At 38.6% G+C, this 19,298-nt stretch overlaps 1 protein-coding gene across 2 annotated transcripts in view; it reads left to right on the plus strand.

Annotated features, from left to right (window-relative positions):
* Positions 1 to 19,298, plus strand: part of CHCHD3 (coiled-coil-helix-coiled-coil-helix domain containing 3) — a 191,531-nt gene that overhangs the window by 57,765 nt on the left and 114,468 nt on the right. For both annotated transcript variants that reach the window (XM_068401584.1, XM_068401586.1), the window contains exon 4: positions 5,686 to 5,830. In XM_068401584.1, coding sequence (XP_068257685.1) covers positions 5,686 to 5,830 — 145 coding nt within the window. The remainder of the gene's footprint in view (positions 1 to 5,685; positions 5,831 to 19,298) is intronic.

Here is a 19,298-nt window from a genome sequence, read left to right on the forward strand (position 1 = left end):
CACCCAATTATGGAACTCAAATAAATGAAAATTACTTCAAAATCCTACTTATTTTGTTAACACGCTGGTGAATTTAAATCAGTTGAGATGGGTATTTAGGACTCTTGTGAATAAAAGTTGCCCTAAATGAAAAAGTTTAGTGAGTGCTTCAGGATGTTAGCTAGTTGTATTTTCTTCTGTAAGATCTGTAGATGCATTCCTGATCACACGAATGCGGATTAGAGTAGATAGGAAGGACTTTAAATTTTTGCTTTAAGGTGCTGCTATGAGCAAGGCAGTCTTAGTTGTTTTTGAAGAACATAAACCAAGCACCTCTTTGGCCTAAATTGTATAAAATTTGAACACGAAATAATATAAATTTCTTTTATGGTACAATGCCAGGCAAAGAAGAAAAAAAAAATCAGTAAAACGTTTGCTGTACAGCTTGCTTTGACTGAGGTGACCTGAGTGTCTTGATCTAGAAGTTGAACAAAACTACTCCTAAGCATATTGGCAAAGCTGGATACACAGACGTTGCCAAGCCTTTGAGCTTATAGACACAGTAAGGCAAGGAACTCTTTTGGCTTGCAGCTGGCCTCTAGTGAAGGAGCAAGCTTTTGCTTCTGGAGATGAGCACTTAAACTGCAGAATGGCTTTGTGAGATCAGCAAGTACATCTTGATGTAAGGAGGCATCTAGTTAAGGCAATTGAAATGCAGAGCTGATAAACTCTTCATGGAGAGGAGAGAAGATGAAATGTAGAGGGGAGTTGTAAATTCAAAGACAAAGACAATTTCAAGGAATGGAAAAGACAAAGCTGTGAAAACTCTCTGGTATTTCAAAGCTAAACAAAAAGAAAAGTCATGTAGGAAAGAGCACCAAATGTTGCTGGTTGAATAGCTGTCTTCAAAAAGGACTGCAGTTGAGCAAAAGGTCTGCAAGACAGATGGGTTTGCAGACATACGGATCAGCAAAGCAAGCTTTGTGCCAAAAGTCAAGGAGCCAAAGGAAGCCAAGAAGTCAAAATGAGAATTTCTAAAAGTCAAGTGGAAGTTTTCATTTTCTTTACTCTGGTATAACTCAATAGATGGTTTTTTGGTTTGTTTTTCACTTACCAAAGAGCGATGTTTTGGGGGGAGCAGAAGGCAATCCAGATAGCTCTGGAACTGTTGAAGTAAAATGAGTGGCAAAGATGTAACAAATCTTGAAGAGGTGATCTGTGACTGACATAGAAGGGAATCATAGAATCATAGAATGGTTTGGGTTGGAAGGGACCTTAAATCCAACCCCCTGCCGTGGAAAATAAGAAACAACCCCATGCAGCGCTACAGGCTCGGGGAAGAGTGGCTAGAAAGCGTCCCGTTGGAAAGAGACCTGGGTGTGCCGATCGACAGCCGGCTAAACATGAGCCAGCAGTGTGCCCAGGTGGCCAAGAAGGCCAATGGCATCCTGGCCTCTATTAGGAATAGTGTAGCCAGCTGGTCTGGGGAAGTGATCGTCCCTCTGTACTCGGCACTGGTGAGGCTGCACCTTGAATCCTGTGTCCAGTTGTGGGCCCCACACTTCAAGAGAGATGTTGAGGTGTTGGAGTGAGTCCAGAGGAGGGCGACCAAGCTGGTGAAGGGTCTGGAGGGTCTGACCTACGAGGAACGGCTGAGGGAGCTGGGGTTGTTTAGCCTGGAGAAGAGGAGGCTCAGAGTTGGCCTTATTGCAGTCTACTACCTGAAGGGAGGTTGTAGTGAAGTGGGAGTTGGCCTCTTCTCCCAGGCAACTAGCGCTAGGACAAGAGGACACAGCCTCAAGCTTCGCCAGGGGAGGTTCAGGTTGGACATTAGGAAGAATTTCTTCTCAGCAAGGGTCATTAGACATTGGAAGGGGCTGCCCAGGGAGGTGGTGGAGTCACCATCTCTGGAGGGGTTTAAGAAAAGCCTGGACATGGCACTTAGTGCCATGGTCTAGTTGACATGGTGGTGTCAGGGCAATGGTTGGACTTGATGCTCCCAGAGGTCTCTTCCAACCTGATTGATTCTGTGATTCTGTGAAACAAAATACGCCTTTACTAAAGGGAAGTAGCAGCAGAGAATAAATGATTTGATTCCCACAACAGAAGAACATTGCTACTTTAAAACAAGAGATACACAGTAGGCCTAATTTTGTCAATGGCTACTAAAATACTTGGCATCTTTAGAAAATTCCTGGTTAAACTGGACAAGGTGGAGATTTGTCGCGAATGATGAATGGAGATTATTAGTCTGGAAGATCATTGGTAATGGGATTTCTTGGAAAGCAGTCTTGGAACTAATGTTAATATTTTTATTTCTGAAAAATGCTTGTAATACAAAATTTAGTGATACTATTGCAAAAGAAAGGTTAAGGTGTCATATGTGAGGAAATAAATGACTGAATCCGCTAGCTGATAAGTGGTATGAAAGTGCAAGGTACTTTTGCTAACAAACTAACAAATGTTTTGGCATTGTAAATCTTCTATCTAGAAATAGCGGGGAATAAAAAAAACCTGAGGAGTATTCGTTAATCACCAAAGGGAATTCCTCTGGAAATGGAGCATGTAGTTCTGCATCAGGTGCAGGGAAGAGTTGCTGGGTTGATCAGGGAAACAACATTTCTCATAAAAGGCTGAAAGCATGGATTTTGCATGCATGCAAAACAGAAGATGGAACAGCAGTCAAGGCTGTTGTCTTAAAATTATCTTTGTCCCCAAAGTGAATGTGTTTAAATGGGGCAAGTATAAATTGAGTTTGGAGATTACAAGAACGTTCCTGAATCTCCAGAAGGAGAACTTCTGCCACAGCCTTGCAGATGCAATAGGGACAGTGGTAAGGTTTGGGGTGTTCGGGTTTTTTTGTTTGTGAGAGGGGGGTGTGGTGGTGTGTGGTAGAGTTTTTTTTTTAATTGTTTTGGATGACATTGACTGATTTATGCAAGGCTTTAGTGCTTAGCTGCAAAACTGTTAACTACCTGATGACCCCATAAACTTGTAGTTTTGTGTTTGGGTATTTATGCTGACTTTTACACCATAAGTGTGTTTTTGAAGACATCAAGAAGTCCCACTTTAAGGAAGAAGGGTGGTCTGTAACTAAGAAAACTGCATTTCGATGAACTGTTAGGAACAACATAGATAAGATCTTTCCAGTTTTGATGTAGGTATTTTACATCATTATTGGTATCAGTGAGCAAGCTAGTATTAAATGTGGTTTGTAATCTTCAGAGATGGGGAAAGAACACATCTTACTACCTGTTTAGAAATATCATTTTACACATGGAGTGGGGAAAAAGGAGGTGGGCAGTGATCAATTTGTTAAAAACATGATGCTTAATTACCAAAGGTTGGAGTTGGAAGTGAGGGTCTCTCCCTGCACTTCTATTAGTTGCTCTGGTACGATGGAAGTTCCTTGGTGTATTGGTCTGGCAACGAGAGTGAGATGTGATTGCCAACAAAGGATGGCACAGAATCCTTTTTCTGAGTTTTTTTTATCACAGGGTTTGCTTGGAAACTAGTAATTTGTAAGATCAGGTGTGGGGCTATACAACTTTGGCAGGGATTTTCTGGATGCCAGTTTTGGGTGTCCTATCCCCATCCTTTTCTCTCTTGCTGTGGTAGGATACAGCTGTCCATGGCCAAGAAGATACTCAAAACTGGAATGGCTACAAGGTAGTATTGAGATGTGTGAACTAATTTTAAATGGGCTGGTTAAGGTCGAAATAGCAAGTCTTGCCCTGAGTTCTCTACTTGTAGGAAACCAGCATTTAATAGCCATCGCTTCTGTCACTGGTGTGGCCAAACCCACAGCTGTGTCATTGTCGGCTAATTCTGTGGGATGTCAGAGCTGCTGATGAAAAGCTTTTTAACAGCTTGCTGTAGGATGGGGAGTCAGATGGCTCGCGTATGTAGACGTGATTCTGGGTCATCGTCTTGTAGCAACTTTGCAGCAAAGGACACGTGGAGTTTTGGCAAAAGTAGAAAAGAAAATCGTGTCCCTCTGTAGTGTACTTAGCAGGGAAGCCGAACGTAACAGCAGGCAGGTTAAGCCATCAAAGGGTTTATCTTGACATTAGGAGCCTGTTATTTTCAAGTGTTGGGAAAACTGACTTTCTTCTTTTTACCAGAGAGGTTGAGAGGAGACCTTGCAGAGGTTCGTAATTCCAGGGGCAAGAAGGAGAAGACTCAAGAAGACTGAACTTGTGTTAAACACGGGAATAATTTGCCAAGAATTCGATGTAAACATCTAAGTGTTTTTTAATTTTAGAGAGTTTGTAATGTGGAAACCTCTGGTGGCCTTTTTCAGATATTATCTGGTTTCATATACTTTAATTACTCTGCTAGGTACAGTATGCATAAAGAAAGAGACATTTTTAGGGGAAAACCACTTGTGGGAAGTAAAATCCAGAAAGGATGAGGAAGGAGCTTACTTCACTCTCTGGAAATGCTGAATGCTTTCTCTGCTGTCTCTCACAAGAAAAAGCCGCTGAGACTTCTGTTTTGACACTATTTTCTTCTTTTTAGACAAAACATGATTTCTCCAATGGAAAAGGCAACCAGCCTGTTTTGACTGCACCATTGATTGTGTGAAGGATTTGTTATATCAATGCTGCTGGAATAATTTGGGGGACCTTGGGAAATCACTTCAGGGAATTTGGTCCGTGCCTGCGTAATCTGACTTTTTTGCTGCAGTAATTGAAGATGCTGCTTAATAAACTTTTTATAAAGATTCCCAGTTGGTTGCTGTGTTTCAGAGGGTTGTGTCTGAGCACAGAAGTAATACATCTTGTAATTGTCTTTTTTCCTCCCCACCTCACTTAAATATTTTCCCTGGGGAAGAATCTAATGTACTGTAATGCTCGTACCTTTTACAAAGTGACCCTGCTCATTATGATTTGTTCTCTGAAGCTCCCTTGACAATGTCTAAATGCACTGAGAATACTTAAGCTTCCTCCCCATCGCTCTTTCAAAAATCTATTTGAAAACTGGTGTTTGATGCTGCCATTACTATTCTGAGCTCCCTAATGCTGACTCTGACACAACATACAGGCAACAGATAAGTTTTATTAGGCAAACAATTTATATCTCTGTATTTTCATGAAAATTAGATATGGTGTGCTTATATCAAGTGAAGATTTCAAATATATTTCTGGTTTGTGACATATAAATGTTGAGAATTTTCTGGGAGTGGAGTTGCCTTTATTAACTCTGTTGCAACAAGTTCAATAACTTCTTTCATCTCATCCTCTCAAATCGCTGGGAAAGGTTTATTGTGGTTGGTTGGTCTTTTTGCAGCTTGGTAAATAGGTGCTGTATTTAGGTTTATGGTATGTCCAGAGACAGGAAAGCATTATCCCATTGCAGAAAAGAACAAGGCTTTTAGCTGGAAGTGGGGTGCCCACTGGCTGGCAGAGAGAAGGATTCATGCATATTCTTATTACTTAAAGATATATTTTCATAAAGCTCTTGAACGAATTGTGTTTTGTGTGATTTAATAGTGTTACTAAGACTTGTTGAGTTTATGTATTCTGATTTTGACACTTTAATTGGAAATAAACTTATGGAATTTTTGGCAAATTAATATTCAGGTGTCCTGAAGCCAATCCTAATTTATTACAGTGACTTCTTTTAAAATGACAGTGCCTATGTCCTTTTAAACTATATTTGGAAAATATACCTTCAATCTTAATTTCCCTCCAACTTCTCTAGACTGAAACAAGAACAAATGCAAGTACGTGATGAGTTTGGCAAACTGCTGGAACGAGAAAGGATTTCCTCAAATGAACATTTGACTCGAGCCATTCTTCGAGAGCGAGCTGCGACAGAAGAGGAGCGTCAGAAGGCACAGCGTTTTGTAAGTTCAGAAACTTATATAGAAGTCTCAGATTTTTTTTCAACCAACCATGTCTTCAGACTTGTTTCAAACTGTTGGTAGAAGAGCAAAGCAAATCTTTCCTGTTATTTTTTTTTTTTATTACTAGGTGATATTATGTCATTTTATTTTTTTTTTTTTTTTTTTTTTTGGTCAAATATCCCCGTCTTAATAGCTGGTTAGAAAGAGCCTAACCTTTCTGAAGGTTGCAAATATAATATGTCTTCTTATGTGTGTGGATAATATTAAATGCCTTTGGAAAAGTAATATGATCACAGAATCACAGAATCAACCAGGTTGGAAGAGCCCTCTGGGATCATCGAGTCCAACCATTGCCCTGACACCACCATGTCAACTAGCCCGTGGCACTAAGTGCCATGTCCAGGCTTTTCTTCAACACCTCCAGAGATGGTGACTCCACCACCTCCCTGGGCAGCCCCTTCCAATGGCTAATGACCCTTGCTGAGAAGAAATGTTTCCTCATGTCCAACCTGAACCTCCCCTGGCGAAGCTTGAGGCTGTGTCCTCTTGTCTTGTCCTATGACAGTCTAGGTCTATTTACTAAATTTGGTTATTCTATGGTAAGAAGTTACAGAATACAAGAGAACTTTTCTAGAAATTAATTACTTCATATTTGAAGGAAATCCATAATATTTCTGGGCTAGAAATCTGGCTAACAATAAGAATTAAAAAAGTATTGGTTTTGAAATCTCTTTATGTGCTAGAAAAGAACAATAAATAGTCTAACTTTTGATGATTAGCTCAAAACTTGGAACCAGCTTAGTGAAAAATTCTGTATCAAAGAATCATATTTCTGTAGAGCTGATGTATAAAAACTTCCTTGTCAGGAAGTTGTAAAATATGGCTGGCTGGTTTCCTCTGAAAACTGACACTATATATTTCAGTCCATTTCAAATGTCTGGCAGATTTATAACTTCTTATATATAGCAGTTACTTGCTATATTGAGTCTGTATTGACTCTTCTTTGTAACAATAATCATTATTCTCTGAGGTAGGAATATGCTGCCTCTTTTTAAAAAAAATTACTTGAGTTTAAATAGTAAAAAAATTGATATTTTCAAGGGAAAAAGGTTAAAATATTTATATGAGCATTCCTGTTAAAATAAATGGGTTTACTTATGTCAGCAACTGTATAAATATGTGTTTGGCCCTCTATAGCTGAAATAAAAGCAAAGCTTTGTAAGGTTTATTGGTTGGTACCATAGTAAACCAATCACTTCAGTAAGCAATAGCTTCATCTATGCTGTATAAGTAAAAAAATCTATTGCCCATGTTATTTTTCCAAATCACAATTTAAAACCAAACAAATTTTACCTAAGTCCACCTCAGTATTAGTATCTTTTACAGACATTTCCCAATGCTTTTTCACTTCTATGGTGATGTTGTTGAAGGATAATTATGATACGGTAAACAAATGTTTAATGCTTTGCCATTTTAAAATATGAGAACAAAGGAAAATGGAAAGGAATTGCAACCAAGATACAGCCTTAGTCTTGTGCCTTAAACCCTTGGATTCTTAATATTGTGCAGGAGAGATGAGTTTTGTGGCCTCAACCTAATGAGGAGCTGAAGATTTATAATGGAGAATATTATTTGCACAATTCCCAGGGGGTTTGCGTCTTTCACTGACTACTGTAGTTAGCCCTGTGCTCTTGAGAAGCACGTGATGCCTTTCTCATCAGCCAAATGCTTGAGAGATTTCTTATTACGGATATCAAACAGCTTTATTTGGTCATTATGTCAATTTTATTGTTAATTTTTACTTACTCTAGAATATTTAAGTCAGCACTTGCCTACGTGAAGCAATCAGGACTTGCTGTTAACTAATTTTGAACCTTATTAGCCTGGGGAGTTGTGTTTCAAGGTGTGTGGTGTCGCTGCGTGTTGAGTTGGAAGAAGAACATAAAAGTGGTGCTCATGAAATGAAGGAGAGACACCTTAAAATCCTACAGGATGTACCCCCACATGGAGGACAATGTGACTTGCTTCCTTTTTTGTGGTGACAGCATCACTGCCTGACATTTTAGAGCTCACTACCAAAAAGGTGTTTTTGTGGAAGCATTAGGCACGTCAGGACATGGATATTGCACATCAGAAGAATCACAGAATCAATCAGGTTGGAAGAGCCCTCTGGGATCATCGAGTCCAACCATTGCCCTGACACCACCCTGTCAACTAGACCAGGGCACTAAGTGCCATGTCCAGGCTTTTCTTAAACCCCTCCAGAGATGGTGACTCCACCACCTCCCTGGGCAGCCCCTTCCAATGGCTAATGACCCTTGCTGAGAAGAAATGCTTCCTAATGTCCAACCTGAACCTCCGCTGGTGAAGCTTGAGGCTATGTCCTCTTGTCCTATCGCTAGTTGCCTGGGAGAAGAGGCCGACTCCCACTCCACTACAACCTCCCTTCAGGTAGTTGTAGAAGCAAAGTATCTGAGCTCTGCTAGTGACTTATGTGTCCTGATGTAGTCGTCTCATTTTTGATCATCTTACTGTTTCGATCTGTGAAATTTTAAAATATCTTGAGGTTCTTTGGTGAAAATCGCTGTGCACATTTGCTATTACTACTGCAAATTTGTCATTTCCACTATAGTTTGTTCATTCTTTGAAGTGTACTGTAAGATAGCAAAGTAGCAAGCAGGCTCTGTGTGTTTGTTTCCTTAAAATGGGTCTAAATATTAAAACACTGAGTAATTCTCACCTTCCTTGCAAGTCCTTCTATAAAGATTTTCTTGTAACTGGTCAGTTTTTATTCCCTTTTTATTCTCTTTATTCATTGCCTATGCTAGCTGTTTATTTGTTTCATGGATCCAAGCTGAATTTATAAAATCTGTAATGCGGGGGGATGTATCTATGTGTACCATTTATCAGGTAGAATGAGTAGTTCCATGTTCTAGTAAACTGCTACGGTAGGTTTGTATTTTATGTAGTCCAGATTTGATCTGGCCTATCAGATTCTTTTTGGAGAAGAAAGAGCATTTCTGAAATGTCAGTAGCATTATCTAGAAAATTAATTCATTTGCTGCTGCTAAATTGTTTAAATAGTGCACAAGAAAAGAAGGTTAGAAAGGAAGAGTTTCATTTTTCTTTTATAAAGGCTGCTAATTCAGTTTTAATAAATAGACATAAAATTACTAGATTGAGGTAGTATATCCCATTCTTACATGTTCTTAACACCAGCTGCTGCTTATAGTTTCAGAGGGAAGAAACTTCTAAGTGTTTGACAACCCAAAAGTTAGCATTAATTCTTCATACAACAAAAAACTTGATAAAATGAAGCTAAAATGAGCAGCTGGAAAAGTAAAAGCTTTGCAGGTGCCAAGAACTACTGAAAGATGCCATTTGTCTCTTTAAGCAAAAGTATTCCACTTCTGAAAAAAAGAAACCCAAAAGAAGTCAGCAGAGCTTGGACAGCAAAGTAAGGCAAGGAAGGGTGGCAGCCTTAAAAAAAAATCTGAAATAATTTTTAAGTCAGCAGAATAAAGAGAATTGTGACACTTGTTAGGCTAAATGTTAAAAAAACAATGCCCCAAATAACAAAGTATGACAAAGGGGATAAGAAGTCAGCAGAGCTTGGACAGCAAAGTAAGGCAAGGAAGGGTGGCAGCCTTAAAAAAAAATCTGAAATAATTTTTAAGTCAGCAGAATAAAGAGAATTGTGACACTTGTTAGGCTAAATGTTAAAAAAACAACGCCCCAAATAACAAAGTATGACAAAGGGGATTTTAAAGAACAATTACCAAGAGGTACAAAAGCTAATACACATGTACTCACACTCACACCCACCCACCATGGAACAGGGATCCTACCAAAGACTGTAGACCTGGAGAAGATCGGGGAGTACAAGCAGCACGCTGAAGAGAGGAGGCCAGTGCAACAAAACACCCTGAATTAATTTTTTTCACGTGTCTCTTCAGAGTGGAGGCACTTCTGAAAGTTCCTATGTCAAAACTTTGCAGAGTTCTCCTCAAACAAGGTCTGAGATGTGAAGTTTCTGTAGAAAATTTTAAGGGAAATCGACAGTTTTACCAATAAGAGCTCTTCAAGCCTGGATGGTGTTCATAAAAGCTCTGAAAGAAACTCAGAGGTGATAAATGAGCTAATGATAGCTGAACTACTTATGTGCTGTGTAAGCTGTTAGGGAAAGCTCCCTCAGTACAAGTGGTCTGGAAAGTAGCTGATGGGTTGTCAGCTTCTTCAAAAACAATTTTGCGGGAGATCCAGAGGTTTACAAACCAGTAATTCCGATGTTTGTACCAACCAAGGTAGAAATTACAATTTAAAGTGGAATTTCCAGACCCTGACTGAAGCCCTAGAAATCCCTCGTGGAGTCAGTGTGAGGATTTGCTCAACTGTTGATGCTTAATTCAGCAGAAATAAATCCAGCTGCTGTTGATTCCTTGAGTAATGCCTTCAGATTGACTGTCATTGACTTTGGGGACTATTTCAGACATAGCTTAACCTTCCTCATCCCACAGCATTTGGGTCTGGTCTTCAAAATGTGATGCCGGTGAGACTCAGTGTGCTGAATTGCTGGTGAGGTCTTGCATCTCCTCTGGCTTCATGCTCATCTCTGGCTGTGTGATCCTGCTGTCTCCGTTGCAGTGGGGCTGGTATTTGATGCTGAAACAAGCTGACTTGGGAGAATCATAGAACCATTTGAACCATTCCCACAGGTCATAAAATCATAGAACGGTTTGGGTTGGAAGGGACCTTAAAGCCCATCTAGTTCCAACCCCCCTGCCACGGGCAGGGACACCTTCCACCAGACCAGGTTGCTCCAAGCCCCATCCAACCTGGCCTTGAACACTGCCAGGGAGGGGGCAGCCACAGCTTCTCTGGGCAACCTGGGCCAGTGTCTCACCACCCTCACAGCAAAGAATTTCTTCCTCATATCTGACCTAAATCTCCCCTCTTTCAGTTTAAAACTGTTCCCTCTCGTCCTGTCACTCCATGCCCTTGCAAGAAGTCCCTCTCCTGCTTTCCTGTAGCCCCTTCAGGTACTGGAAGGTGCTAGAAGGTCTCCCCGGAGCCTTCTCTTCTCTAGGCTGAAGAGCCCCAACTCTCTCAGCCTGTCTTCATAGCAGAGGTGCTCCAGCCCTCTGATCATCTTCGTGACCTCCTCTGGACTTGCTCCAACAGGTCTGTGTCCTCCTTCTGTTGGGGGCCCCAGAGCTGGACGCAGCACTGCAGGGGGGGTCTTACAAGAGCGGAGCAGAGGGGCAGAATCCCCTCACTCGCCCTGCTGGCCACGCTGCTGGGGGTGCAGCCCAGGACATGGTTGGCTTTCTGGGCTGCCAGCTCACATTGCTGGCTCAAAGGAGAAGTTCATTCTCCTTTTTCTTTTTTTTTTTTTTTTTTTTCTTTTTTTTTTCTTTTTTTTTTTCTTTTTTTTTTCTTTTTTTTTTCTTTTTTTTTTCTTTTTTTTTTTTTCTTTTTTTTTTCTTTTTTTTTTCTTTTTTTTTCTTTTTTTTTCTTTTTTTTCCTTTTTTTTCCTTTTTTTTTTCTTTTTTTTTTCTTTTTTTTTTTTTTTTTTTTTTTCATTTTTTTTTTTCTTTTTTTTTTTCTTTTTTTTTTTCCCCTTCCGCTCTGGCAAGTGATGTGAGCTGGCTTATTTTGAAGGGTCAGATGTACATCAGTGTTAGGTGTAAGGGATGCTTTACTGATGAATTTCTTTACCTCTTTTTCTACCTATTTCCATCTTTGCACTGCAGTTCACCTCTGCCACTGCAGGTATTGTGGACTGGAGCAAATGCATTACAAATCCATCCTGGAGGCCTTTTTCAAATGCAGACGTGCCCACAATCTACTTCGTAACTTGATTACAAAAATAACTGAATTGAGGAAATTGCAAACTGTGTATGGAGGGCAAGTTGTTGGGGGAAGAAAATGAAAACTTCTTGAACTGTCCTTGCCACAAAAGAGAGTGTTTTTGTGCCTCTAGCTTTACTTACAGTTAGTTTTTGGACGTACTATTTACAAAGTATCTCTGAGTGCTTTCACCAAAGGACAAAGTGCACTGTGTACACTGTGTCGTACTTGAGAACTGCCTGTAGCAGTGCAGCTGGTAAAAAAAAATATTTCTTTCTTCCATATGCTTAGCACATATATGATATTTTTTCTGCCCATCATTCCTGAAGGAGGACTTCGTAATAATTTTTTTATTTCAGTCTAGCCATCAAGAATTTTGGTACTTGTGTGGTCCTCTTTAGCAAGGACTAGTGCAGTTGAAGGCTCCATACTTCTAACTACTCCAAGAATACTTGTGTTATGTTTTACTCACATAGGCAGCAGACCTGTCCTCCTTTGCAGTATTTATTATTGGAGATCTTTACTGCACATCTAAAAGTCATGGATAGTTGACTTGGGCGTAGTCTTGTTGAGTGGCTCGAAATGTGGTAGCTTTGCCATAAATAGCTTATTGACCTTGCATCACTTGAGTCATTACGTGAGTCAGGGTGAGACATAGAGAGTATGGAGTAAAAAAAAAAATCAATAGTTACCCAAAGTGCAGAGGACCTGTTGTGTTTCCATCTCCTTAAAATGAGCTGGAGTTTACTGTTAACATATTTGCTTCACTGTCTGGACTGAAACGAGCTGTCATTAAGACCCTATATGTTAGAAAATGGTTTTATTGAGCTGCCAATGACATTAAAGTCTCATTTCCCTTTGAAGAGGCACAGAAATATTGTTCTGTTCATTTGCTGTAACCATAACATGAAAATTTGATTATTGCTATCATTAGAAATCTGTATCCATACTAAAACAATTATATATATTTCCCCATGCATTGTTCCAGGCTTTCATTGAAGTACCTGTTAGAGAATGAAATCTGTTGTTGCTGAGATATTTTTTTGTTTTGTAAATTATTTTCTACACAAGAAGGTCTATTAATAAATTCTGTCTTCAAAAAATCAATTTGGTAGAGGGATCCTTATATTAAAAAGCACTGTTTGTACCTTAGGTGAATAGGATAATCAGATTACTGGATATTTTTTCCTAGCAAAATCATATTTGAGATGTCTAATTCTTCTTTTACTTTCCTGAGCCCTGAAATCAATAGACAAAACACATTCCTTGATATATTCGAGCTGAAGCGCGTTGAGTTATGTTAGGAGTGAATTTGACCTATTGTCATAATTGAATACATATTGTTAAAGTAGAATGTGTCACTCTTCTGTGTCTCAACTGTTCAGATGATTTCCCCATCATCCTTGGGTGGATGGTCCAAGTCACTACGTACATCTGCTATGCAATGACTTTTGCTGTAGTTGTTGCATTTATTTTTCCTGTCCTCAATTCATTACCTTTGTCTAATAATAGAAAGTCCCCTATTTTCCATAAACAGATTATATTCTGACCCTTCCTGCTCTTTCCAAACAGTCCTGTGCTAACCGTATTTTAAGGATGACTTCACTAGAAAATACCAAGGGGAAGAATTACTAAATGAGTTAAGGCATTAGTTCTCAAGAGAAAAGTCTGTTTACAAACCTGCGGTATTTATTACATACCTCATTTAGCTCATTCATCATTTTAATAGAAAAATGAATCTTTTTAGATGATTCTGAAATAATTTGAGGTAAACTACATAGCCTGAGGCAAAACATGATTGCTTACTGTAGGGAGGGCCAAGCTGTTTCTGAAGAGTACAGTATGATCGGTGACTATAATTTACAATTTATGTCAGTAAAAATATTAAAGGCTCATATATGAAAATTAGACTTAAGGTTTGGAAACCAAAAAATTAGATCTAGTGATGGTGGTTTTGTCTCTTGTTCTTCAGTTTTATAATTTAGAAAGTAGGAATTTCTCTTGAAATCTCCTCGACAGTAGAGATTTTTAGAGATTTAGTAATAAGATTTTGTTCAGATTTATTTACATGATTATTTTTTTTGCCATGCACTGTTGTTACTGCTAATCAGAAATATCAGTTTTGTTGCAGCAGATAGTCTTTCTGCATTAGTATTCTTGCAATATGGGCAAAAGTAATTTGTTTTTTGTTTTTTCCTGCTGTAGCAAGACAGGGTAAAAGACAAGAATGGAGGAAGCAGTTATTTTTGAATACTGAGGATGTGATCTATCTTTTTTGTTTTGAGGGAGGGGGGTTTGGTTGTTTTTTTAGAGAAGGAAGTGGGATAAAATGAAGAAGTCATTTACATTTTGAAAATGTTAAACTCCATAGCACTGTATGTGCTCATCTTTGTTTGAATAAACATAATATCACAGATATGGCTTATGTCTCTCCTGGCACACATTTCTTCTCTCACTGATTCTTTCTCCTTCTCTTCCCGGTATTTCTCTTTCTGTTATTTCTACTGCAGCAGCATCCCAAGGTGTTTGGGGTAGGAATCTGGCTTTCTGTATTTTCTGGGTTGTTAAGTAGATGATGTGAAACTCTACTGTATGAAAAAGAAGCTGTCGCTATGCAAATAGAGATTAATAATGTTTTTTCCCAGCAATGCAAGAAATGGGATTTCCTACCAAATATTTGCGAATCATGAATGGTTTTCTTATCTGGACAAATATATGTGCCTTGAAGAAATGGTAAAGCCGCACTTGCATGTCTAAAATTACTTTATTAATAAGAGTGAACAGTTCCCCCCTGCCCTTGATATAGTTAAACAGTAAAAATAACTTAAAATAGCCTGTAGGTGATAGTACTCTTTGTTCTGTAGGTGGTAATCCCAGTATGATCTTTGTCATGTGAACTGTTAAGCAAATGTTTTATTTCATCGCCGAAACTGCCATTAAGTGCCTGTGAACTAGAATAAGAAGTTGCTTGTATCCATCTTCTGTCCCTTTACAACGTCCATTCTGGCATTTAAAATATTCGTTTCAATGGAACAATACAAATAATTTTCTCCTTCCTTCAGTTTTTCACTTGGCAACGTGTTATAGAAGTCTATTTTTTATAAAGTTATTTTTATATGTAATAGTTAATTGTTTTTTTCCTCTATGTCAGAGTTTGACAGATAGAAAAAACACAGTAAAAATAGAAAATTTTGAAGGCAAGTAAGGTACATATAGTGAGCATTTATTCTCTTCAAATATTTATTTTTGAATAGTGAGAGGAATGTGTTTTGTTAGTCAAACAGCATTTCAAAGCGTACTATTTTTTTAATTCTTACATAGCAAAACCCAAGATATTTGACAGAAGCAAAATTAATCACTGTGTTATCTCAGCATCCAGATGAAGATCTAGTGCTTTACAAAGCCTGCTGCTCCATCAATTTGTTCTTTTGGTTGAATTCAAATTGAGTTCATTTTTATAGATTCCCTGCATAATACTCTCCTCTCTCCTCCCTCATTCATTAACCAATTTGTTCTTGCTACTCCCTTTTTATTGAATGGCTAACAAAATTGCTGTGCTATCTTTTCAAATGAATATCATCATTCCTTGTCATGCATGGGCAAAAAGTAAGCTTATTAATCCTTTTTACATATACCTTCCCTTCTTCCAGAGAGAAGACCCATTTCTGCCCTCAAGATACCATGTTTTAAATAACGTTCTCTTGAAGCTTTGAGCACAATGCTTGTATATAAATATTCCTATCCAGCCTCTTTTTGATTACTTCTGGGCCTTTGGAGCGTGTACACCCTTCCAGTTGTATGACACAACAAAAGCCAAATCAAAGAGTTGTCAAGACTTGTCCTTGTACATGACATGGTACAAATGGATTAAAACATGTTCATTCGACACAAGTCTTGAAACATAATACAGACAGTCTCCTCCATTTCGACAAAACAATTTGCTGGGTCTTGAGACTGTCATTCTGACTTTCATTTAATATTTGTTTACTCTCAGGTTAGGTTAATTTTGGCTGGGTAAATGTTCCCCTTGTCTCTCCTTTAGAGTACTCTAGTTATCTTCCGTCCTTTGGGTTGAATTAGAAGACTTATGAGAAGAAAGGTTGTTTGGGGGTTGGAGGGGGTGGAAATTATGAGCAATTTGCTTTACTAATGACCACCTGAACAATTAATGCAAATCCTTATTAGATGATATCTGTAATTTATCTGAGGAGTCTTCACTGTATTTTGTTTAAGAACAACAGCTGAAAGAAGATGACCAAGCCATTGAAAGAGGTCAGTTTGGAAAGGATCTAGCTACCTATATATTAAAAAAAAAAGTCACTATTTATTAAAAAGTCACTATATTGATTAGCGGTCTTGATGTTGCTGTTTTGTGGTACTCACTCTGGGTAATGTTGTAGTATTTGCTGTGATCAGGACTCTACCTGTTCTGTTGCAAACAAGTTCTGAGACAAGGGCCCTTCCATTTGATGTGTCGAGCTGAAAAATGTTTTGTTGTGAGTAGCAGTAAGATGACAGTGTGGTACGTGTGTTCCTTATGTCTTAATTTGATAGTATTATTGTGTAGATATCACTTTTTTTTATAACTCCCCTTAATTTTGTATACCTCCCCTTTTATTAAGAGCAGTTGAGAATCTGGATACTGGGGTTTGTTGACAGAGCCTGTTTAGGAGTGAGTGGGATATGTGCTTCTTGCATCTCAGAAATCCTGCAATAATGGAAAATTTCTTTCCTCTGGGAGATGTGTTGTCTCTCTGTTTTCCAAGCGGTTTTGTGGTGAAAGTATTTCTTGGGAATGGGAGGAGAGGAAGAAATCTTGAATTTCCGTGTAACTAAGCAGACGAATAGACTATTCCCCACCAACTTTTATATTCCCAACTATACCCAACATTGAGTTTTAAACTTGAGGATAATTAAGGGTGAGACACTGACAGGGAAATAGTTAATCACAGAATCACAGAATGTTAGGGATTGGAAGGGACCTCGAAAGATCATCTAGTCCAATCCCCCTGCCGGAGCAGGATTGCCTAGACCATATCACACAGGAACGCGTCCAGGCGGGTTTTGAATGTCTCCAGAGAAGGAGACTCCACAACCTCTTTTATTTTTATATTGCCTCATTTAGGAGGAGCTGACTCTTGATGTTCTTGAGGAACTGGAAAAAGGTTAGTGGTGGACGTCCATTTTCATCATTGATCTACTACTTGAAGCTCTTTTGCATTCAGGAGTCCCATTGCTGCCTCGTCTTACATCTTTCCATTTAGAAAATTATCTTCTTGACTATAAGGACAAAGCTTTTTCTTGGGGTTTTTTCTTTGGTTCCCTCCCCCCCCCCCCCCCCCCCTCCGAGTGCTTATTTTGTGATAACCTTAATTAGGGAATGGACCTTGTACCAGTTTCCTCTACCTTGAGTGCTATAAGGCGTGGAAGTGACCTTCCAGCCTTAGTACCACCAGGGCAATGTTAAAAAAGTATTTTTCCTCATGCATTTCTGAAAGCTTAAGTCTGGTGCTGTGTTTGTATGAGGGAGAGAGAGAAAATATCCTTTAGGAAAGCTCTGTTAAATATCTTCAAACAAAAAAAAAGAACTTTGACTTCAATGTTGGCAAGGCCAAAGCAAGTGACAGGACCATCTACATTATCAGCATTTGTAACAGTGATGTCATCTTCTGCTTTAACCGAAACACAAACATAAGTGATGCCTGAGACATTTTTATTGGTTTTGGTTTTTAATACTTTTTCTTCTCTTTGTGCACTTTGACATATTCTTTATTTATTAGTATAAAATGGGATGACTTGTGTTTATACTGTGAGTTATTAAAGTAGTGAAACTTAAGTGTATCCATAGGACAACTAAATGATGACTCTGACATACTGTTGCATGCCTTCCCACCCCCCAGTTCAAGTGGAGTTTATAAGATTGAAAAGTTCTGTTGCCTCTCCTTGTCCATCAGTTCTCAGTTGCCACATTTGATTATCAAAGGGTCTACAACATGGAGAGCGTAACAGTCGTCTTCAGGAATAAATTACTTAACCTTCACCAAAGATAACAGTTCTTGCATGAAATGTGGTTAAAAGGTGCCATCTAATACAATTGCTATTAGTGTTCTCATAATCATTGCTATAGATCCACTTACATAGTGTCACAAGATATGCTGGATGGTTTAAGGGACTTGAAGTGGTCTAATACTTACCCTGGTAGAGCTGATGATAATCTGGATTCTAGAAAAGCCATACTGATAGGGAATGGGTTTTGGGAAAAAGGGAGAGAGGTGATGAACTGAAAAAAATTCTCAGTTTTTGATGTAATTTGAAGTTTCCATGTCTTTTCGTATCAGGGTCCCACTAGATGTCTGGAATATGTTGAGATGCTCAAGTATTATAGCAATAGGTGCCAATGTTTCTACAGCAGGTGTATACAAATGCAATTAAAAAGGATATTTCGGAGAGAGAGTGGGGAAAGAAAATGGAATGTCATGGTTAAGTCTGTGGTTTTGTTTTTGTTTTTGTTTTTTTTAATAAAGATATCAAGAAATTTTTTGGTCCTATCATGTATTGCATGATATATTCTGTGGTAGATGTACCAGTATGTGCATAGAGGAAAAAAGAGTCTGCCTCCTTTTTTTTTTTCAAGTGTAAGGGTTAATAAATTGGGAATGCTAATTTACCATTTTATTTCAGTAATAAAAATGATTCTTTTGGTAGTACAATCCTCGGAAGACTGGGGGCTGTTTAATTTCACTGTTCCTTGTAGCACAGTACGTCATCTCTGTTCTGCAAAGTGCAGTGGAGTTTGTAGCTGGAAATTCAGTCTCCTTCCAAGAAACGTAGTGATGATGGCCTTTGTATGTCCAATTGTGGGTGTGCGTGTGCGCTAGTCTCTCTCTGAGGTTGTGTAATTACAGAATCTGACATATGAGTGGAAAAAAAAATCAAACTTTGATTTATATAAGTAATGTAGAGAATTGAAGCCAAGCCATTTTCTTTTCAGGAGGTACCTTCCCCTTCAAAATCTGCTGATTTCAACATGTAGCCTACAAAACTTTTTTTCTTTATAATGAATTTTGAATGCAGAAACTGGTGTCAGCTGTGAAGTCTGTTGTTTAAAAAATTTCATAGGAAGGATATGGGAGAAGTTTGTGAACATTCATTTTCAGGAAGCCGTGGCAAAAGACGATGATAATACTTGCTTGTCACATTGCTTCTTGGTTAATATGGCTGATACTTATAATTTAGTTGTGAGCTTGGAAGATCCACCAGTCTTTTAGCACGGTAAGATGCTGCGTTGTATTTTTCATAGATGGTTGAATTCAAATCACGTTTGTAAATAAATAAATAAAAATTCATTGCTTCTCATTTTCCTAATTATCATGCAGATAAACAGTGGGGATCATGACATTAGGATAAGTAAGTGGCTTATGATTTTGCCTAGGAGAAAGAAACTCTTGCTGTTCCCCTTTTTCCCCCCTTGGGCTATGCAGCAAGTAATATATGAGCAAGTCCAGAGTATTTTATATAGATAGTTAATGGTGCTGTGCCTTAGCCAACAGGCTTGTTTCCACAGCAGCTGTCACAATTCATACTCATTAGCGTACCTTTAATGGTTGCTCTTCAAAAT

This window comes from Nyctibius grandis, chromosome 5 (genome assembly GCF_013368605.1).
Source record: "Nyctibius grandis isolate bNycGra1 chromosome 5, bNycGra1.pri, whole genome shotgun sequence".
Classification (NCBI taxonomy): domain Eukaryota; kingdom Metazoa; phylum Chordata; class Aves; order Nyctibiiformes; family Nyctibiidae; genus Nyctibius; species Nyctibius grandis.